Source organism: Eleutherodactylus coqui, chromosome 6 (genome assembly GCF_035609145.1).
Source record: "Eleutherodactylus coqui strain aEleCoq1 chromosome 6, aEleCoq1.hap1, whole genome shotgun sequence".
Lineage (NCBI taxonomy): Eukaryota > Metazoa > Chordata > Amphibia > Anura > Eleutherodactylidae > Eleutherodactylus > Eleutherodactylus coqui.
Window position 1 is genome coordinate 154,567,969 of NC_089842.1, and position 20,863 is coordinate 154,588,831.

The 20,863-nt window shown below is 41.4% G+C and overlaps 1 protein-coding gene across 4 annotated transcripts in view; it reads right to left on the reverse strand.

The window, feature by feature from the left end:
* The window catches only part of FRMD6 (FERM domain containing 6), a 187,233-nt gene that overhangs the window by 16,848 nt on the left and 149,522 nt on the right, over window positions 1–20,863 (reverse strand). For all 4 annotated transcript variants that reach the window (XM_066608022.1, XM_066608021.1, XM_066608020.1 and 1 more), the window contains 2 exons: window positions 4,878–5,114; window positions 4,677–4,767 (listed from right to left, as the gene is read on the reverse strand). In XM_066608022.1, coding sequence (XP_066464119.1) covers window positions 4,677–4,767; window positions 4,878–4,976 — 190 coding nt within the window. In that variant the 5' untranslated portion in view covers window positions 4,977–5,114. The remainder of the gene's footprint in view (window positions 1–4,676; window positions 4,768–4,877; window positions 5,115–20,863) is intronic.

Here is a 20,863-nt window from a genome sequence, read left to right on the forward strand (position 1 = left end):
AAAAACATTAGAAAATGTTCACTATCTGGTTTTAATTAATAAAAAAACTTTGGTGATATAATCCCCCTGACCATGTAGGGATTATAGTCTCCATTTTCACAAGCCCAAAAGTGATGGGATAAATGACTGCTAAGTAGTTTCATGGTCCATTGCAGCCTGGTACCTCTTTATTGCATGCCAAATTAAGGAGGAGTTAATTCTAAGGGCAATGAATGCAATATGTTAAGTATATCTTTTAGGTTAAAACTGAATGTTTGCATTTCAATCACATATTGATGGCTTTCTTTCAAATCTATTGTACTGGTGTACAAAGGCGAAAATATGAACATTACGTTACTATCGAAATAATTCTGGACCCAACATTAAAGATTGGCGCTCATTTAAATGGACTTTACATGCTAATGCAGCCTGTCTGATTGTTCATATGATCATTCGTCCACCATACACTATCATCTTCGTTGGCTGCACATCTCTCATTCACATGGGAAGATGTGCTGCTGAAAATGATGATTTCTCTCGCAGTACAATCAAGCCAATCAGCCAACAAATGAGTTTTGCTAGTTTATCGGCAGATTGCTGCCCTGTTTACTTGCGGCAATGACCGAGTAAATGAGTGTTTTAATGAATGTTCCTTCATAGTCATTGGCCCATATAAAAAAGGGGTTATCCAGGCAGCCAAAATACTTCCCCAATCTAGTCTGATGCAGTGGTGTTGGTATGCTGGCGATGCCACTTCTGTCCTGACAGCTGGTCACATTGCTGCTAGTTTTCCTCCACCTTCCAATTGTCGGTGACATCCTTATAGGGTGCTGGTTATTTGCACCACATGAGTACCTAAGCCAGCCCCCTTCTTTGTCAGATAGCGAAGGGGTCTGGCTTAGATACTGAAATGATCCGAACAGCCAGCCACCAGTGAGGACATCACTGACAACTGAAAGATGGAGGAAGACTTGCAACTGTGTGACCTGGTGTCGGGACTGGAAGTGGTGGTGATAGCACCACTGGATTGAGTAAGTATTTTGGCTTCCTGGAAAACCTCTTTAAAGGAGTTGTACCACATTTGTAAGTTATCCTCTATCAACAGGATAGGGGATAATTTGCTGATCGGTGGAGGTGTGACTGTTAAGACCCCTGACGATCTGCAGAAAGGGGGGGACAAGACCATGAAGGGAGTGCTGGTCGAGCATGCATGGTCAGCATTCCATTCATTTCAATGGGGCTAACGGAAATACTTGAGCAGATGCCCCTTGGGTATTTCTGCAATCCCACTGAAAGTGAATGGAGTACTAGTGCTCTTGCACAACCAGCGCTCCATTTAGTCTCCTACTCACTGCAGTAATCCCACAGGTGATGAGGATGGGGGATATGGGAACCCCGTCTCTCTGGTGAGCCCCATATGATTAGCTAGTTTTCCCCTATCCTGTGGATAGAGGATAATTTGCAATTGTGGTACAACCCCTTTAAAACTAAAACTGTAAAGTCTCTACTTGTTGTGCAAGTGAACATTATCTATTGTTCCCCATTTTCAGCCAATGGGGCTAATTGTAGTGTTTTTCAATGAGATGACTGACAGGAAGAGCAGAGAAATCCTTTCCCCTTATTCACTACTTTATCTCCAGTGCTGGGAAGTTCCAGAAAAGTACATAAGTATTAGTCACTCATTTCATAACTAATTTAAGGTTCACAAGCCCTACAGATCTTCTGCACTAAACATTTGTGAATTTGCTTAAACGTCATCGAGCACATTCATTTAAAGAGCCAGCTCTGTCATTTGACTCAAATCCCCTGGGTCTCTTTAAGATGGTCTTGTTTTTTTTTCCAGTCACCCTGTTCCCTTAAGTTTTTGAAGCGCATTTAAAAGAAATCAGAGCTCTTGATGTTCGCTCTTCAGGAATGTGAAGGCTTAGGAATGCGAGTTCTGCAAGAGAGGAGGCATCTAGCAAGGCCTGCCTCAGCTGTCCCCATTCATCACACTAAACTCCACGTGTTAAGCTGGTACTTTAAATCTATGTTATACCATTCTGATGCAAAACTGGAGAAAAGTTAAGGCAGGGAGCGACATCAGAGCATGAAGATTTAAATGAGATACATTCGTTATTAATGCCGCTATGTAAAGCAGTCATTGATCTACACTGCAAAAATAATTCTTTAAAAGGGTTTTTTCAGGGAAATACTATTGATGACCCATCCTTAGGACAGGTTGTCAATAGTTGATCGGCTGGGGTCCACCACTCGGGACCTCGGCCGATCAGGCACCCGCTGTCATTGTTGATATACTCTGGGGTACGGAGTGAAGCTGCTGCTCTGACCCTGTGTAGTGGCTGGTGCTTGTAATTGCAGGCACAGTTCTCATTAAAATCAATGAGAGCTGCGCCTGCAATTACAAACATTGACCACTGCACTGAGGTGGGAGCAGCAGCTTCCACTCTGTACCCCTGTGTGCAGCAGTGCTGACAGCAGGTGCCCAATAAGCTGTTCGGCCAGTTTTAAGTCGTGGACCCCAGACGATCAACTATTGACAACCTGTTTTGGGGATAGGTCATCAATTCTATTTCCATGGAAAACCCCTTTAAATCGCTGCATGGTTTTAATTTAGGTATTTAATACTATACCCTTCATTCAATAAATCCCAGTTCTTTAAGACAAAGTTCACATTGATGGCACAAAAATAAACTATGCCGAATTTGGTCATCGTTCTTCAGTTTCGAAGCCACACAGATTCCTTCATATTTGCATCAAAATAAAGACATCAACTTGTGACAATTAAAAAGCATGAAAATAATGGCTAGGGCTAGTCATAAATAAATTGCCATATGTATTTTAAATTACATTGTGAGACTGTTGAATGATGGGCGCCCTATGGGAGGTGTACTTTATAGCACAGTCCCACAGTAATTACCTGTCTTTACATCATACCCCACACTCATCTTCTGTTATGCTAGTATTTATTTCTGTTAAGGCACGGTCATTCCTGAATGGCTCTGATAAAAGTCTGATTGTGGTGGGTCTTACCGCTGAGACCTACCAATCCTAAAAATGGGGGATCCATGTTCCCTCTTCTCGGACCCGCAGTGATGTTAAATTGAACGAAGAGATGACCGTGCAAGTGCAACTGCCGCTCCATTCATTTTAAGGGGGTTTAAGGAATTACCGAGGTGCTTGTAGTCGTCGATTTTGAAAAACTGGTGAAGAAAAAGGCACCTGTTCTGGTAATTGGTGGGGGTCTCAAATGTAAGACCCCCACTGATCAGACTTTTATCACTTATCCTATGGATAAGTGCTAAAAGTTAATTGTGGTTCAACTCCTTTAAGCTGATTGCTGTCCTGTATAATATATTCTATTGACTCCCTTGATGTACAACATGGTGCCCAGAGAAATGTATCAGCATGCTTTGCAGTTGCCTTTCCATTGTCTCAGTATAAATTATAAGATTAGGAGTACACCCCCAAAGGCATGTTCAAATGGGGCGGATTTGCTGCAGAAATTCCGGACCAAAAACTGCACCATTTAGTTTTTGTGGTGGAATTCACGCGCTCATGTAGAAGAGGAGGATTCCGCAGTGTATCTGGTGCTAAAATTGACGTATTTAAAAATTCCGTACCGAATGTTAATTTTCGCACAGGTTTTGTGTGGATTTTTTCTGCAGCATGAGGATTACTTTGCTGCTTCTGAAAATGTTGCGCATTTTCTGATTAGAGGGTCTGCAAGGAAAATCCATACAAATCTGCTTTATGTGAACATACACCAAGACCTGCACTATGATCCTGAAATATATTGGGGAGTCTATTGCCTCTATACAGCAGCGTTGGAGAACTTGTTCATTCCCCTATTTTATTTCCTGGGGTCGATACCCATTCTCCTTAAATGAAATTTTTACCCTTAGGGAATATTTTCTTATAAAAAATGTACAAAGTCTTCCCTTTGCTTTTCATTAACACCACTGAACCAACATATTAGTGTGTGGCTTATCTGAATCCAGATTCCATTTTTCACTATGATCTGGCACGTAGGCTAGACTGGATTAATTTGCAATAGCTATGAAGTATTGCACTCCTTACAACCCCATAGATGTGCCCTTCATAATGCAGTCCCACAGTGATTACCTGCGTCTACATCATTACCCCCGCTCTTTCTCCGCCATTAGCTGCTGTTTGTACTAGACAGCCAAAAGGTGAGAAGACAAGAACCCATCTCTCTGATGTATTCCAACTCGTCAGTCTAGCATAAATGTAGGGCTGGCAGTGAGATCCTACGCAGTGATAAGGAAGGGCACCTATAACTCAGATACTAGACATGTTCAGGCCCGAAAACATTGGCTTGTATGATGGGAGAGATCAAAGTAATAAAGTTGTAATTAACTTGAGGGGATTCATGTTTTTATTGCCTCTCCAGTTGACATTCAATTGGAGGGGGTGCTGGATTTTTTTATTTTTTTTGCAAGAGAGAGAATGGTCATATTATTGGAAATTTCGGACTATCAGGATTTTTCATATACATTAGGAGGTTAGAGTTTGTATTTCTGAAGGTTTTTAAATCTGTCTAAATGAGGTTTGTATACGCTTTTTGACCATCTGATAATCCAGAATAAAGGATATTGTTCATTTCAAGTACTATTTGGGCCGGATTAAAGTATTTTTTTTCTATATATGGCATTTGTAAATAAATTGTCACTTACTTTGGATAACACTGAGCCCAAAGAGATGGCAGTCTTTCAACCGGAGGAGATCGCAGACCTGATCCAGTAACTCCTGACAAAGTGCTTTAACCTGTAATAAACAATGATAGCAGTTACTGTGGGGACAGCTCAGGTCCTAATATAACCATAATGCACCATCAAGGCACCATCAAGCTCCATAACCATCAGCAGAGTACTCACATTAATGATGATATTCAGGGTGTCATCATTCGGTAGGAAGACACACACGCTCCTCCGATCCTGCATGACTCTGTTATTCTGGAAGCCAAGCTTGCTCATTTTGTTTTGCCCTCTTTTTATGGGGGTCACTGTGTAGTGCCAAGCCCCCCGTGACCCTTTAAATGTCCAGCGTTGACCGATCTCCGAAAGTCCATCATCATTATCGATGCAAGCTTCTTTCAACTCAGGGAATCATCGCTGCAAAGAGACAGAGAGATGGCGGCATTAATTACGTTATCCAGATATATAGCAGTTAAACATTTTAAAGGATCACTCCGGTGAATTTTTAATTAATTTATTCATTCTGTAGCTATACCCCCAGTATATATATACGTGAGCTAGTGTTACCATGGTTCGTTATTCCTTTCTATCTAACACTTCTCGTCTCCTTCTTCTCAAATGATCATGTGATTTCAGTTCTGACCAGCTCACATCTACTTGGGGTTAGGTGTTCAGATTCTAGTCTGAATCTGAGTCTGTGTGATGCAGCTACATGATTCTAACACAGAAACTTGCTCGAAGGGCGATACAGACACTCCTATCACAGTTACTGATGATGATTACACAGCTCCTGTCATGCAGGTATAATAGAGGAGATTACAGCTCAGCCCCCTGACTGGATACTTGTGGACTGTAGCTAAAACTTTAAACGGCGAGATTAAATTCTGCAGTGGAACACCTTTCTGCTGCAGAATTAACGACGTCTTGCAGAATTGTTGTTGTGGATTTCTAACATACAGCAGATTTCATTCCATACTTAAAGTCTGTGTAAAAAAACGCAAGAAATTGCTCAAGATGTTCCGCAGAAAGCATTCTGCAGTTAAAAACACAACAAAATCTGCACTACTTGACCAAATCTGCGCTACACCCTGTGGACAATTCCATCCTGTGTGAAAGGTTCCCTAGTCTTCCAGACAAGATATCATAATAGCTGTACAAAAATTTAAGACTCAAAAAGGGAATGTCTCAACAGAAAAGGACCTATTATATAAACCACATTGTTGTGTTAAATATATTTAAGAATTTTTGGTGATTTTCTTTTCAATTTGCAATCACAATCTGTACTTAACAAAAAAATCCTAAAATCCATGATCCACCATTTACAATAGGTGATAAGCGATAACCATCTATTCCACCTCCCTGCAAATTGACCTCTGCACAGGTCACAGAACATATCTAGAACAGTCTCCCATAAAAGTCCATAGTATGAATGACCATGAGGCTGCCTTTAAGCATATCTCTAAATTCAACTAATGCTGTGAAGCCGGGTTCACATGACTCTAATTTGCAATTAGCCACTCGTGCGGCAAGAACGCAATTACACTGCGTACTTGTTGTGAGCCGCCCATTGCCATGTATGTGCGCATAATGCATGCCAAGATAAAACAGGCTGCGATTTTTCTTGCGCATGTATTTCGTGTGAGCGGCAACATGGCCACCTAGAGGAGACTGGGAGGACATATTCAGAGCGCGGAACACACTGTACCAACACGGTCATGTGAGCCCTGCCTTCAATGTAGCTCAGGATAGAGGGCAGCCCTCATAGTCATGTATAGACAACAGAATTTAAAAAAAATCTACAAATCAGAAAATAAAACAGATTAGAAAAATGAGAAAAGGTTTCTCTATCTGGTTTTAATTACTACAAAAAATTTGGTTTACATAGTTCCTACTATTGATTAAATGATTTTTCAAGTTTTCACCCAACCACTGGATGGGAGAAAACTGATAGATCAGTGGGGGTCCGACTGCGGAGTCCCACCGATGCGAAGAACGTGGAGGTCCCTTTTACCTTCTTTCACTGGAGGACCGCAGCTCCTTCCTGATATGACTGGAGCAAGGTTGCGTCCAATGGAGTGCTCACTGCACATGCGTGGTGGTGTTCCATTCATTTCAATGGGGCTTCTATCCAACCTCACCTGAGCAAGGTAACATTCAATGAAGTACCACTGTACATGTATGGGGAATGCGACCTTGCTCTGGTGGGATTAGGTAGGAACTGCGGTTCTTCAGTGAATGAAAGTGGAGCAAATAAGGCCCCCACGTTTTTGGGATCAGTGTGTGTGTGTGTGTGGGGGGGGGGGGGTCGCAGTGGTTGAACACCATTGATCCATCATTTTTTACTCATCCAGTGAATGGGTGAAAAGTCAGAATATCATTTCGTAACCAAAACACCCCTTTAATGGCCTTTTACAGAGCTCAACAATCAGGCAAAAATGTTTGCCGATCATTGATAGGTTATGGTTACGGATGATTGTAGTCATTCCAGATAATGTGCTTGTCTTGACAAAATGAATGAGTACTGACACACTTGCTTATTGCCAGTTAGCACTTGCTAGTATAGGTATATTATATTCCCATCTATAGGGATCCATAGTGTGGTTCACCCATTACATTGTTCAGAAAACACCAGAGTTTTTGTGGTTGTTTTTCATACAGTTTGAGCCAAGGCCAGAAGTGGCTTTAAAATGCAACTTTGGTCGGCATTAATCTAATGTATATGACCAAATGCTGGGTTGCGCTGCCAACGTGAAGCATTCCAAGGTGAGGGGAATGCTGTAGATGATGAAATTGTCTGTGGACGCACAACTGATTCCCAGTCAAAATCCGCACCGATGGTGTGGATTTTGACATGGAAAATCCACAGCATTTCCACTACATGTGACCATACCCTTAAAGTAATATATCCTGTGCAGATGAGGACAATGCTAGCACACATTCAGATGTAACAGTCAAATGTCATCTAATGCCTCACACACATGGCTTTCATATTACAAATCCATGTGGTACAGATCTATAACAGCCACTCAAGCTATGGCCCATATTATACCCTTGTCTGCATGTTCCTTATAGCTATGAGTGGTGCCTAAAGGTTCCATAATATAGAATTAGAAGGGCTCTGCATTCCACTATACAGACTCCATGCATGTGCCATGATAATGCTGTAAGTTTACCTCAAGTCCTGGGAAATTACGTATAGCATGTTGTGATATCACCAATAGTTGTGCCAAATGACAGAGATCTACCACACTGGTAAACACATATAATCCCCATTATCACTCATGTATTACTTTAAGAACCAGTTTGACCACTGCAGAATCCAGACAATGAGGAATTTCTAAGGCCCAAAAAAGAACAAGATCAATTTCTAGGCACACTGGCTCTTGAGATTTTTCAAACCTAGTATGCAGGTTTAATAATCACATAGTTATATAGTGCATACATACACAGCACTTTACATCACTTGATTTTGGGTTCTATCCAGGGGCGTAGCTAAAGGCTCATGGGCCCGGATGCAAAAGTTTATCTTGCCCCCACCCTCCCAACTTCTCTTAACCCCTTAATGCAGAGGCGTAACTTAAAGCTCCTGGGCCCCAATGCAAAACCTCTAATAGGGCCCCCAACTATAATGCTTTATTCATAGCACTGGGCTCCTTATATGGAGAAGAGAGGCCTTATGGGCCCTCTAAGGCTCCTGGACCCAGGTGCAACTGCATCCCGTGCATCCCCTATAGTTATGCCAGTGATTCTATCCTCATTGGGGTCCGCAATTTATATTCACCTACCTGTATGTTTTGTAGTGTGGGAAGAAACCAGAGTAAACCCACACAAACTCAGGAAGAACATACAAACTTCATGCAAATGTTGTCCTTGGTGAAATTTGAACCCAAGACTCCTTCGCTCAAGGAAATAATAATAACCACTGAACCACTGCATATACAATTGGTATTGTTCAGCCACTCCATCGAGTAGACACCTCTCACATGCACAAAATGTCCCTCAACATATGTCCTTGTCAGTATAACATGATAGATCAGATCTATCATAGATGAATATTCTCCAGCATAGAGTTATTATAGAATAGGAAATTTAATATTGCAACTGGGAAATGTTCAGATACAAAGGGCATCATGTTGATACTTGAGATGGGAATACATTTTTGGATTAATGTTCAGGTCTACAGTAGCAGAAACTTAACATGGGGCTCCTCATTAGATGCTGGTTCCTACCATCCTACCCCAATATCCAAGAACAGAAGGACCCAGTGCTTACTTGCTATCCTCTGATTAGAGAGATGGCTGTTGTGACCCTCAAGCAGTTCCTCTCCCGATTTCTAACTTTACATTCCAAGTGAGATTTGGTGCCATATGTGGTCCCCACCACATGGTAAAAGCGGAGAGAGTCAACCAGAGCTGGCCTCGCTTCCATGGGCAGCATAGGAAGCTGTAGAGGCTGTCTGTATAGTATGTACACCCTCGATTTTAACCTTGCTTATCCTACAGCAAGAACCTAATTCAACTTATTATCGCTGTATGTTTTTCTTTCTTTTTTATACAAACAGTAAGCTAAGCGGATGACTTCTTGGTGACCCCGTTTTCAGAAGTTGCCGGCCTTCTCAAGTCTTTATTTTATTAATTTCTTCAAAGCGATATTTAGTCCTTTAACGTAGCAGGACATCTTTTCCGCACATATGTCCAGAATTCCAATGATTATTAAAAGAACTTCAAATATTCATGATCAATCTAGTTCAAAGAAAGACGGGGCTCAGATCACCAGTCATGTACAATAATATTATGCACACAATGAGTCCAACTTGTAGGATCTTGTTTCTTAAGTAAATATTTCTAGCAATGCTTTGAGGAATCAAGGTTTATACTGAAGACTAGTTAGAACTGTAGGGCAGCTGGTTGGGGCAGTGGTTAACATTGCTACCTTGCAGCCCTACGGCATGGTCAAATCCAACCAGTGGTAACATAAGGTTGAGACATCGAAAACTGATATATCGAGATATCGCTAATGCTTTGGCGATACTTTTCATCGATATTGTTATGTCCGATATATCAGTAACATCGATAGTTTAAGGCGATATAATATAGATTGTTTTGTGGACTTGTGACCATAGTTTCTTTCTTTACATTCTGCCCTTTCCTTTGTGTTGCACAGGATATAGTTTTGCTCGAGGCACTAATGACCTTATAAACAGGGTCTAGAAATATTTGGAAACTGTGAGGTGACTCTTTGTTTGCTGCAGGCAAAACGACTCTCAGAAAAAGTGGGGTCTTAGGCCCCTCTTCTACATGCGTTAGTTCATCGCGTTAGACGCAGGCTCTGGGATGTGGGAAACGCATTTCCACATGCAGATGAAGGGCTGCGCTAAAAGCACGATAATCGGATCCAGAAAAGGAGATGTGACATGTCGTACATTCAGCATCTAATGTGAACGCAGTGCCCATAGAAAACATAGGAGACCCATCTTACGCAATTACAATTGCGTTCGGGGCACTGCGTTCGCGTTACCAGGCCCTGCATTGTTTACAAGTTGCCATGGAGACCGTTGGGCCCTCAGCGGCAACTTGAAAAAATGCAGGGCACGCAGCCCCACAAACACACACATAGATCATGCTCACATCCCGTCAGATCCAGCAGCCATCTTCTGGCTTCCTTGTAGCTGGCAGGACCCTGTTTCAGTGTGTTTACCTCCAATCATCTTTCTGCACTTCCAGTCAAGCTGGTGAAATTATGTCTGCCCGAAGGAGCATTTTGGAGGGAGAGCATGCGAGCAGATTAATATTTCTTGGCTCATTAGATAACAAATATTGGGGCCAATGATAAAAAAAACTTATTTTCATATACCTAATTTTAACTATACATTTCATCTGTAATTTTTTATTTTCATTTGTAACATTAATATATTTTCATGTTATTAACCCCTTCATGACATGGCCTATTTTGGCGTTGAGGACCAAGCGATTTTTTGGTATTTTTCCATCTCCATTTTTCAAAAGCCATAACTTTTTTATTTTTCCGTGGACGCGGCCGTATGAGGGCTTGTTTTTTGCGTGGCGAACTGTAGTTTTTATTGATGCCAATTTTGGGTACATAGACTATATTGTAAATTTTTTTTTTTTTTTTTTAATGATAGCAGAGAGAGAAAACGCATCAATTCTGCCATAGATTTTTTTATTTTTTTTTTACACCGTTAATCATGCAGCATAAATGAGACTTTCCATTTTTTCTGCAGACCGGTACGGTTACAACGATACCAAAATTCTAACATTTTTTTTAGGTTTTCCCACTTTTCTGCAATAAAAACCCTTTTTTTTAAAAAATCTTTTTTCTATTCTAAATTGCTGCATTCAAAGTCACGTAACTTTTTTATTTTTTGATGTACAGAGCTCTATGAGGGCTTATTTTTTGCGAGACGAGCTGTAGATTTTATTGGTACCATTTTAGCGTACATACGACTTTTTTGATCACTTTTATTGCGTTTTTAGTGAGGCAAAATGCTAAAAATGAGCATTTTGCCTCAGTTTTTTAGCTTTTTTTTTAGCGTTTTTTTCGGTGCACAATCAAAAGCATGTGCAACTTATTGTATGCATCGTTACGGACGCGACAATATCAAATATGTGGGGTTTTATTTTTTTTTTACCTTTTTTTATGCTAATCTGAGAAAAAGCATAAAAAATGGTTTTTTTACTCTTTTTTTTTACATTTTTTTTAATTCATTTTTTAAATCTTTCTTTTTTTCACACTGTTTGTGTCCCTCTGAGGGACTTTAACCACTGCCCTGATGATCGCTGGTATAAGGCATGGCAGAGCTACTGCTCTCCCATGCCTTATCGCTCATACAGCGATCTCAGGCATAGGCAATACAGGACGCCAGTGTCTGGCGTCCTGTTGCCATGGTGACAGGCCGGGCTCTCGCGATGACATCGCGAGTTCCGGCCGGAGACACAGAGGGAGCCACGCTCCCGCTGTGAACTCTTCCCCTGCCGCGATCTACTTAGATCGCGGCAGGGAAGGGGTTAAAAGTGGCGGGCGCATCTCCGATGTCCCCCCGCTGCTGCAGCGAGATGCCGGCTGTGACTGACAGCCGGCTCCCGCTGCGGGATATGTGATCCCGCGCTATCTCCAGGACGTAAGTTTACGCCCTGTTGCGGGAAGTACCCCGCTCCCAGGACGTAAACTTACGCCCTGCAGCGGGAATGGGTTAATAGTTAGAAGTTAATAATAAATTTAACAGTTTAAAGTTTTAAAAGAAAACTATAATTTTTTTTGTTGATTGTTGCTTTATTAACCCTAGACCGGTTTTATTTTTATACCGCATTTTAAAAAGTCGATATATCGATAGTTTTCAACCAATATTTTACAATAATCGGTAGCATCGACTATCGCTGAACAAACTATCGATATTTTTGTGTCGATGTCCCAACCTTATGGCAACATCTACATGAACGTTTTATGTTCTCCCCATATTTATGTGGATTTCCTTCCACCCACCAAAAACATACTGATAAATGCATAGGTTTTTACATTGGTTTTAGAGTGTGACTATGCTTGAAATTAGACTGAGAGCCAACGAAGACAGTAACCCATACTTGCATAATCTGTCAACAACACTGTAGCATATATTGGTGCTACATAACTATATATAAAAACATACAAGACCAGTTCCTATGTTCCAAGCTGGGTCTTGGGTAGAGAGATGGGAAGACCCATGGGCATAGCAGCTGCTATGGGGCCCAACAACTAAAGGCTCATTCACATGGGCGTATGCATTTTCAGTCCGCTGTGCATGTATGTGCATGTCTAATGTTTTTCTGGTGCATATGCATTTTGGGTTTTTTTCTGCACATGTTGCATCCATATTCACTGCATTTTTTAATGCATTCAATAAGAAACGCAAGCAGGTCCAATTAATGTTATTTTCCCACTGTCTCCTGACAACATGCAAAATAAACACAATGAAGACGCATTCAACTGCATATTTGCTGAGTTTTTACATGATCCTTTGACTTTTAATGGGTTTTTTGGTCCGCAAATACAAACGAAAATGGGCCATACCGTATTTTTTTTTATGCATGGGAAATAAACTAGGAGACTCCTCATCTTATCCGATTCAAGTTGTTCCTGGCTTTGGTCTGCATGATTTGGGCTTGGATACCCCACTAGCGTTTGCAATGTAGCTCCTATATGTTGAGGCTCTACCACAATGGATGTCTTTGCATACCTAATATGCTCTGGGCCATGTATCACCAGCATGCATCCCTACAATAGGGACAATATCAAGATTGTCATGATTGTGTTTTACACCAAAAAGCCATTCAACAGATTGTAGTCAGGAAGAACTGATTATTCTCACTATCCTAAGATACAATGTATTCACCATCTACCCTTGTACTGCAAAACCTCCTCACCCAGTGCCCTTGTACTGGGAGTCCTCGTCTACCTGTACACTTGTACTGTGAGACCTTCTCACCCACTGCCCTTGTACTGCCCTCACTCGTGCTCCTCTACCTTTGTACTGTCAGTCCTCCTCATCCTCTTCCCTCGTACAGAGCGACTTTCTCACCAAAATCCCTTGTATTGCCCTCACCTGCTACCCTTATACTGTGAGTCCTCCTCACCCACTGCTCTTACCTACTACCCTTGTACTGAAAATCCTTCTCACAGACTGCCCTACTACTGCCCTCACTTGCTACCCTTGTTCTGCATGTTCTCCTCTACCTGTACCTTTGTACGGTCAGTTCTCCTCATCCTCTACCCTCGTACTGTGAGACTTCCTCACCCAAAGCTCTTGTATTGCCCTCACCTGCTACCCTGTCCTTGTACTGCCCTCACCCACTGCCCTTGTACTGAGAGTCTGCCTTACCCACTGCCCTTACCTACTACCCTTGTACTGCAAGTCCTCCTCACCCACTGTCCTTAACAACTGCCCTTACCTACTACTTTTGTATTGTAAGACCTCCTTCCCCTCTTCCCTTGTACTGAAAAAACTCTTCATTTTCTGCCCCATACGTAAAACCTATAAAAACCTTACATGCTGTAAAGCCTCCTTTCTGTAAAAACATCCTCATTCTCCATCTTCCTACTGCATATCATCATCCTTCATTCTCTTCATATGAAAATCTCTCATGCATCATCATCATTTATAACAGACCACAGCCACTACCGTCATATGGTAAATCACAGCATCCTTCACCATCTATAGCCAAACTACTGTATACAATATTTCATCTCGGGCAATGAAAACTTACGTGGAACCACAGAGAGATGTTCCTTGACTGTTCCTCATAGCTGTCCCTCCTAACTGCCATCAAGGACTGGTATGGTGGAAAAGATGACTGCTCATACACCTTCCAGATGTAGCCACGTTTAGCACTTTTTTGCCAGGCCGGTTACTCATAGATTTTGTGGCTAATGCTGCGAGTTTTCAGCCCCCATAGTCTTCAACCCTTTGGTTTCCCACACAAGTGGAACATCTGTTGGTCACACCCAACCTCCAGCGAGTACATGGCTTCAGTCTCCAGCACTGGTGCCAGAACGAGCTGCTAAGGAGTGACCATCCCACATTACATAATGTTTCTCATGTTCATCGCCCTCAGCCAAGAGGAAAATGCAAACCAAATAACAGCGATAGCTGCACCATTCTAGCAAGAGTAGAAGCAGGGTCAGTGATAGCATCAGGCAAACCTGGGCAGATGTCAGGGCCCTATGAGATTTGAGGGGCTCATGGTGACCTTTGTAAACATAATATATGCTAGTTAAGCCAAGGGTGAATTAGGCAAGGGGGTCCACCAAAAGGGTCTGGATGCACATAGAGCCTGCTAGAAGCGGACATACAGTAGTGCTACTGTAGTAAACAGCCTCATTTGACCTAACAGAATGTACTAAGGAGTGACAACTGCTTTTCTAGTTCAGAAATGTGCCCAGAGGAGAGAAGTTAACTCTTTTAATAAGAGTGAGGTAAGCAAGGAGACATCTACAAAAAGTATTGTATGTACAGTGGTCCATAAACATTTTTATTTACACTTACTAAAAAATGTCTATCACCATATATTCTAAGACAAATGTTAGAATAGCGCTACCTGTGGTTTCTATTCTATGCCCATCTCAGTAATGGTTCCACCTGCTTAGTCTTGCTTCTCCCTCTTTCCTCCACCGGCATGTAGGGGGGATCCCCGATGTGGTGAGGGGCTGCTACTTATGTAATGTCAGAAGAGATTTTGAGCAAGTAGCAAAAGAGTGACACATCGTTACTGTGGAGAACCAAGACTGAGTAGGTGTGACTACCTTGGAACATTTCCTTAGGTGGACTGGACACAGAGAGTCTCTTTAATAGAAACAGCAGGTGGTGCTATTCTAATGTTAAGGCCCATTTACACAACGCTCAAAATTCGAACGAAAGTGCACAACAATGGTTTCGTCTAAGCGTGAGCCATCGTGCGCTTTTCTGGCTGATTTTATCTGTAAACAATATTTTTTGTGGGACAGCCCCTTCAAATTGCTCATACAGAGGAGATTAAAGTTCACCAAAACAGCCAATTTTAGCTCATTCTGGCTACGTCCATTTGAAAACTCCTGCTAACATTCATATGCGACGGCCTACAACAGGCTGTAAACTGCTCAAACCGTTATCTGTCATGCTGGAAGATGTTGCCCATGGCGTGTGAAAAATAGAGGTGTGTAGCATGGTCAGTCAAATTCAGCGGTTACTTTGTGCAGGCCCTTTTTTTCTCACTTTTTCCCCACTGTCCCTCGTCAACCAGTTTAGTCTGGCATGTTGTTGCTGTGATCATTCATAGGAATGATCCCGTATACAACTAATCAGCCACTTTGCTGCCGATCACAGTTTCATGTGTATGGCCAACTTTGCTCCCCAGGACGTGGCAATGACCAAATGAGAAAGCTCCTTCCAGGATGGGAAAACATTCCAGAAAAAAGGATATATTTAACAAAATCAATTGGATATTAAAGGGTTTGTCTCTAGACATTGTGCCCATCCGTGACATTCCTAGTCATATGCCACCAATCGTCAGGTCTCTGACTGGGATCACTGCAATTGGCTCTACCTGGTTTTTCTAGGTGACTGTATGGTCTGCTATTGATTACAATGGGCCAGTCATACTTCTTTCAAGAACGCTAATCAGAGCTGCAGGGAATGAAGTGGTATGACACCTTCCTAGCTACACTGCCATTTTGCTCTAGCAATCGGTGAGGGTAGTCGGACCACTTCCAATTGGGCATTGGATGCTTATTCTAACGATATACCACTAATGTTTATTCTGAAGCCCTTTTACATGTAACGAATATTGTTCAAAAAAGTTGTTTAAATGAGCGAAAAGGAATGATAATTGTACAGGGTCAACACAGCCAACAATCAAACGATGAACAATATTTGGTTTGCTTATCATTAATTGTTCATTTCATGCAAGCATGAAAATCATCATTGGCTCGCTCATAATTGTTCGGTTTCAATCCTGATCTTTCAATCGTTCTCATTCAGTTATACAGTAATGTGAACGACTGAACGATTTAGCGAGTGAACGAGCCAACTATTTATCTGCCTGTATAAACAGACTACACTATATGATATCGCAAGGCACCTTGAGACAATCCTTCAAATGAGTTCTAAGTTTTGAAAGGCAAATGAAAACATCCTCTGATATTCAGAGTTATGATACCTTTCACTTGAGACCCACAATGCTTTCTATTGTCGATTTCACACAATGACTTGCTGCTCCCGACACCTGCTGACATTATACTTGATGTACAAATGGTTTTAAATAATGTATTCTAAATCTCACTCTGCAAACAGATCTCAGCGAGGTGCAAGCAGAGGGAGAATTTTACTTTGCATCTGACTGTCAAACTGACATTTTTGTACCAAACTGTGAATAATCAGACGTTATTAGTTGGATATATGTTGAGTATAAATCTCAAAGGTTTTTTCTTTCCATTCCACTGCTGCCTGCAATCTGAAGACATGTCAGATTTAGAGAGTAAGCGCGAAAGTTTCTCTTATTTGTGATGCGGCAGGCAGAATTTTCCCAGGGAAAAAAAGTGCTAGTGCAAGGAATTTGTTATACGAAGACATTAGTCTGGATTCATCAATGAGACACTTGAATCACTGTATCTGTGGTTTAGTACTACTCCCAATATGACCATAAACAATAGTGTTATGCTCAATACAAAGGTATTACAACACCTAACATGACATCACCTTAATGGAATTCTATTATACAACTTTAAATATAGAGAATTACACTTCCCAACATGCCGACCACTGGACATGACCATAATACAATTCCAATGATAGATAGATAGATAGATAGATAGATAGATAGATAGATAGATAGATAGATAGATAGATAGATAGATAGATAGATAGATAGATAGATAGATAGATAGATAGATAGATAGATAGATAGATAGATAGATAGATAGATAGATAGATAGAACTACACCTCCCAACATGACTGACTACTGGACATAACCATAATAAAATTCTGTTATACTATACATAGAGCACTACACCAACCAACATGACCGACCACTGGACATGACTATAATACAATTCTATTATACTATATATAGAGCACTACACCTCCCAACATGACCGACCACTGGACATGACTATAATACAATTCTATTATACTATACATAGAGCACTACACCTCCCAACATAACCGACCACTGGACATGACTATAATACAATTCTATTATACAATACATAGAGCACTACACCTCCCAACATGACCGACCACTGGACATGACTATAATACAATTCTATTATGTTATACATAGAACACTACACCTCCCAACATGACCAACCTCTGGACATGACTATAATACAATTCTATTATAATATAAATATATATACACCAACCAACATGACCGACCACTGGACATGACTATAATACAATTCTATTATACTATATATAGAGCACTACACCTCCCAACATGACCGACCACTGGACATGACTATAATACAATTCTATTATAATATAAATATATATATATATATATATACATACACACACATATATACATATATACACACACACACACATTCACATTCTCTCATTCTCTCTCCCTCATATATATATACACATATATATATATATATGTATATATATATACACACACACACACACACACACACACACACACACACACATATATATAGCACTACACCTCCCAACATGACTGACTACTGGACACGACCACAATACAATTCTGTTATACTATACATAGAGCACTACACCAACCAACATGACCGACCACTGGACATGACTATAATACAATTCTATTATACTACACATAGAACACTACACCTCCCAACATGACCAACCACTGTACATGACCATAATACAATTCTACTATACTATACATGGAGCACTACACCATCCAACATGACCGACCACTGGATATGACCATAATACAATTCTAATATACTATACATAGAGCACTACACCTCCCAACATGACTGACCACTGGACACGGCCATAATACAATTCTATTATACTATGCATAGAACACCATACCTCCCAACATGACCGACCACTGGACATGACTATAATATAATTCTATTATACTATATACATATAACACTACACCTCCCAACATGACTGACCACTGGACATGACTATAATATAATTCTATTATACTATATATAGAGCACTACACCCCCCAACATGACCGACCACTGGACATGAGTATAATACAATTCTATTATACTATATACATAGAGCACTACACCTCCCAGCATGACTGACCACTGGACATGACTATACTATAATTCTATTATACTATACATAGAGCACTACACCTCCAACATGACTGACCACTGGACATGACCATAATACAATTCTATTATACTATATACATAGAGCACTACACCTCCCAACATGACCAACCACTGTACATGACTATAATACAAGTCTATTATACTTTATACATAGAGCACTACACCTCCCGACATGACTGATCACTGGGCATGACTATAATACAATTCTATTATACTATATACATAGAGCACTACACCTCCCAAGATGACCGACCACTGGAAACGACTATAATACAATTCTATTATACTATACATAGTGCACTACACCTCCCAACATGACCGACCACTGGACATGACCATAATACAATTCTATTATACTATATACATAGAGCACTACACCTCCCAAGATGACCGAGCACTGGAAACGACTATAATACAATTCTATTATACTATACATAGAGCAATACCCCTCCCGACATGACTGACCACTGGACATGACCATAATACAAGTCTATTATACTATACATAGAGCACTACACCTCCCAACATGACAGACCACTGGTCATGAGCATAATACAATTCTATTATACTATATACATAGAACACTGCACCTACCAACATGACCGACCACTGGACATGACCATAATACAATTCTATTATACTATATACATAGAGCACTACACCTACCAACATGACCGACCCCTGGACATGACTATAATACAATTCTATTATACTATACATAGGATACTACACCTCCCAACATGACCGACCACTGGACATGACTATAATACAATTCTATTATACTATATACACAGAGCACTACACCTCCCAACATGACCGACCACTGTACATGACTATAATACAACTCTATTATACTATACATAGAGCACTACACCTCCCAACATGACCAACCACTGTACATGACTAGAATACAATTCTATTATACTATATACATAGAGCACTACACCTACCAACATGACCGACCACTGGACATGACTATAATACAATTCTATTATACTATATACATAGAGCACTACACCCCCCAACATGACCGACTAGAAACGCTAGAAACATGTATACAGATTATACGGCAAAGAAGCAGGTAAATATTGTCTGTGAAGCCTGACTGTATTACCCGCCAAATGCGGTTCCAAGCAATTTTCCAAAAGCAACACACTTAAATCTTCATCTCTCAAGAGACTCAGGAATGGCGTCCGTGCAGCTGCAGGTAAACAGATTTCTCTTCATCTATTATATGATGGATTAAACGCTGGCACATCATTCAATTTTATTACATTTATTTTTAGACAACACTTTCTTGGCAATAGAGCTGAGTCAAAATCATTATTGACCACCAACATAGTGCCCACAGGGGTTGTGACCCAGTGCTTCCTGAATGATGTCATGCAGTTACATTGCTCTCAGCTTACTCTCTATTACTACAGTGCCCGCCAGAGCCTGGACATGCTAGCTGACCATACTAGTGGGGAGCCAGTAGCGTAACTATAGGGGATGCGGTTGCTCCCGGAGCCAGGAGCCTTAACCCTTTCCAATCCACTGTTTGACCTCTGAAGACATTCTTATTGAAGGCTGTACAGCTCCGATGTCAGAAGACGTCCGGCAGGGTATTCTTACTGTTTGTTACTGGCTGCTCTGTTGTCGGGGGGCTCTCCAGCATGTCCCATACCGCAGTACTGGCTCTAGCCAGCAGATGGCACCATTGTATAATGGCAGAAAGAGAAAAACCCCTAGGACAGTGGTGGCGAACCTATGGCACATGTGCCAGAAGCGGCATGCAGAACCCTCCCTGCTGGCACGCACTGTGGAATGTCACTATTACTTCTGGGGCCGCTGTGGAATGCCACTATTAATACTGCAGCCGTTGTTGAATGTTACTATTACTACTGGGGGGCCGCTGTAGGATGTCCCTATTACTAATAGGGCCGCTGTGGGATGTCACTATTACTGCTGGGGCCGCTGTGGGATGTCACTATTACTGCTTGGGCCGCTGTGGGATGTCACTATTACTGCTTGGGCCGCTGTGGGATGTCACTATTATTGCTGGGGACGCTGTGGGATGTCACCATTACTACTGGGGGCCACTATGGGATGTCACTATTACTGTTGGGGCTTCTGCAGGATTTCACTTTTACTGCTGGCGCCGCTGTGGGGGGTAATTATTACCGCTGTGGGGGTTCCAATTACTGCTGGGGCCGCTGTGGGAGGGTCACTATTACTGCTGGGGCCACTGTGGGGGGGGGGTCATTATTACTGCTGTGGGGGGGTTACTATTACCGCTGGGGCTGCTGTGGGAGGGTCATTATTACCGCTGGGGCCACTGAGTGGGAGGTGTCACTATTACAGCTTTGGTATGTTA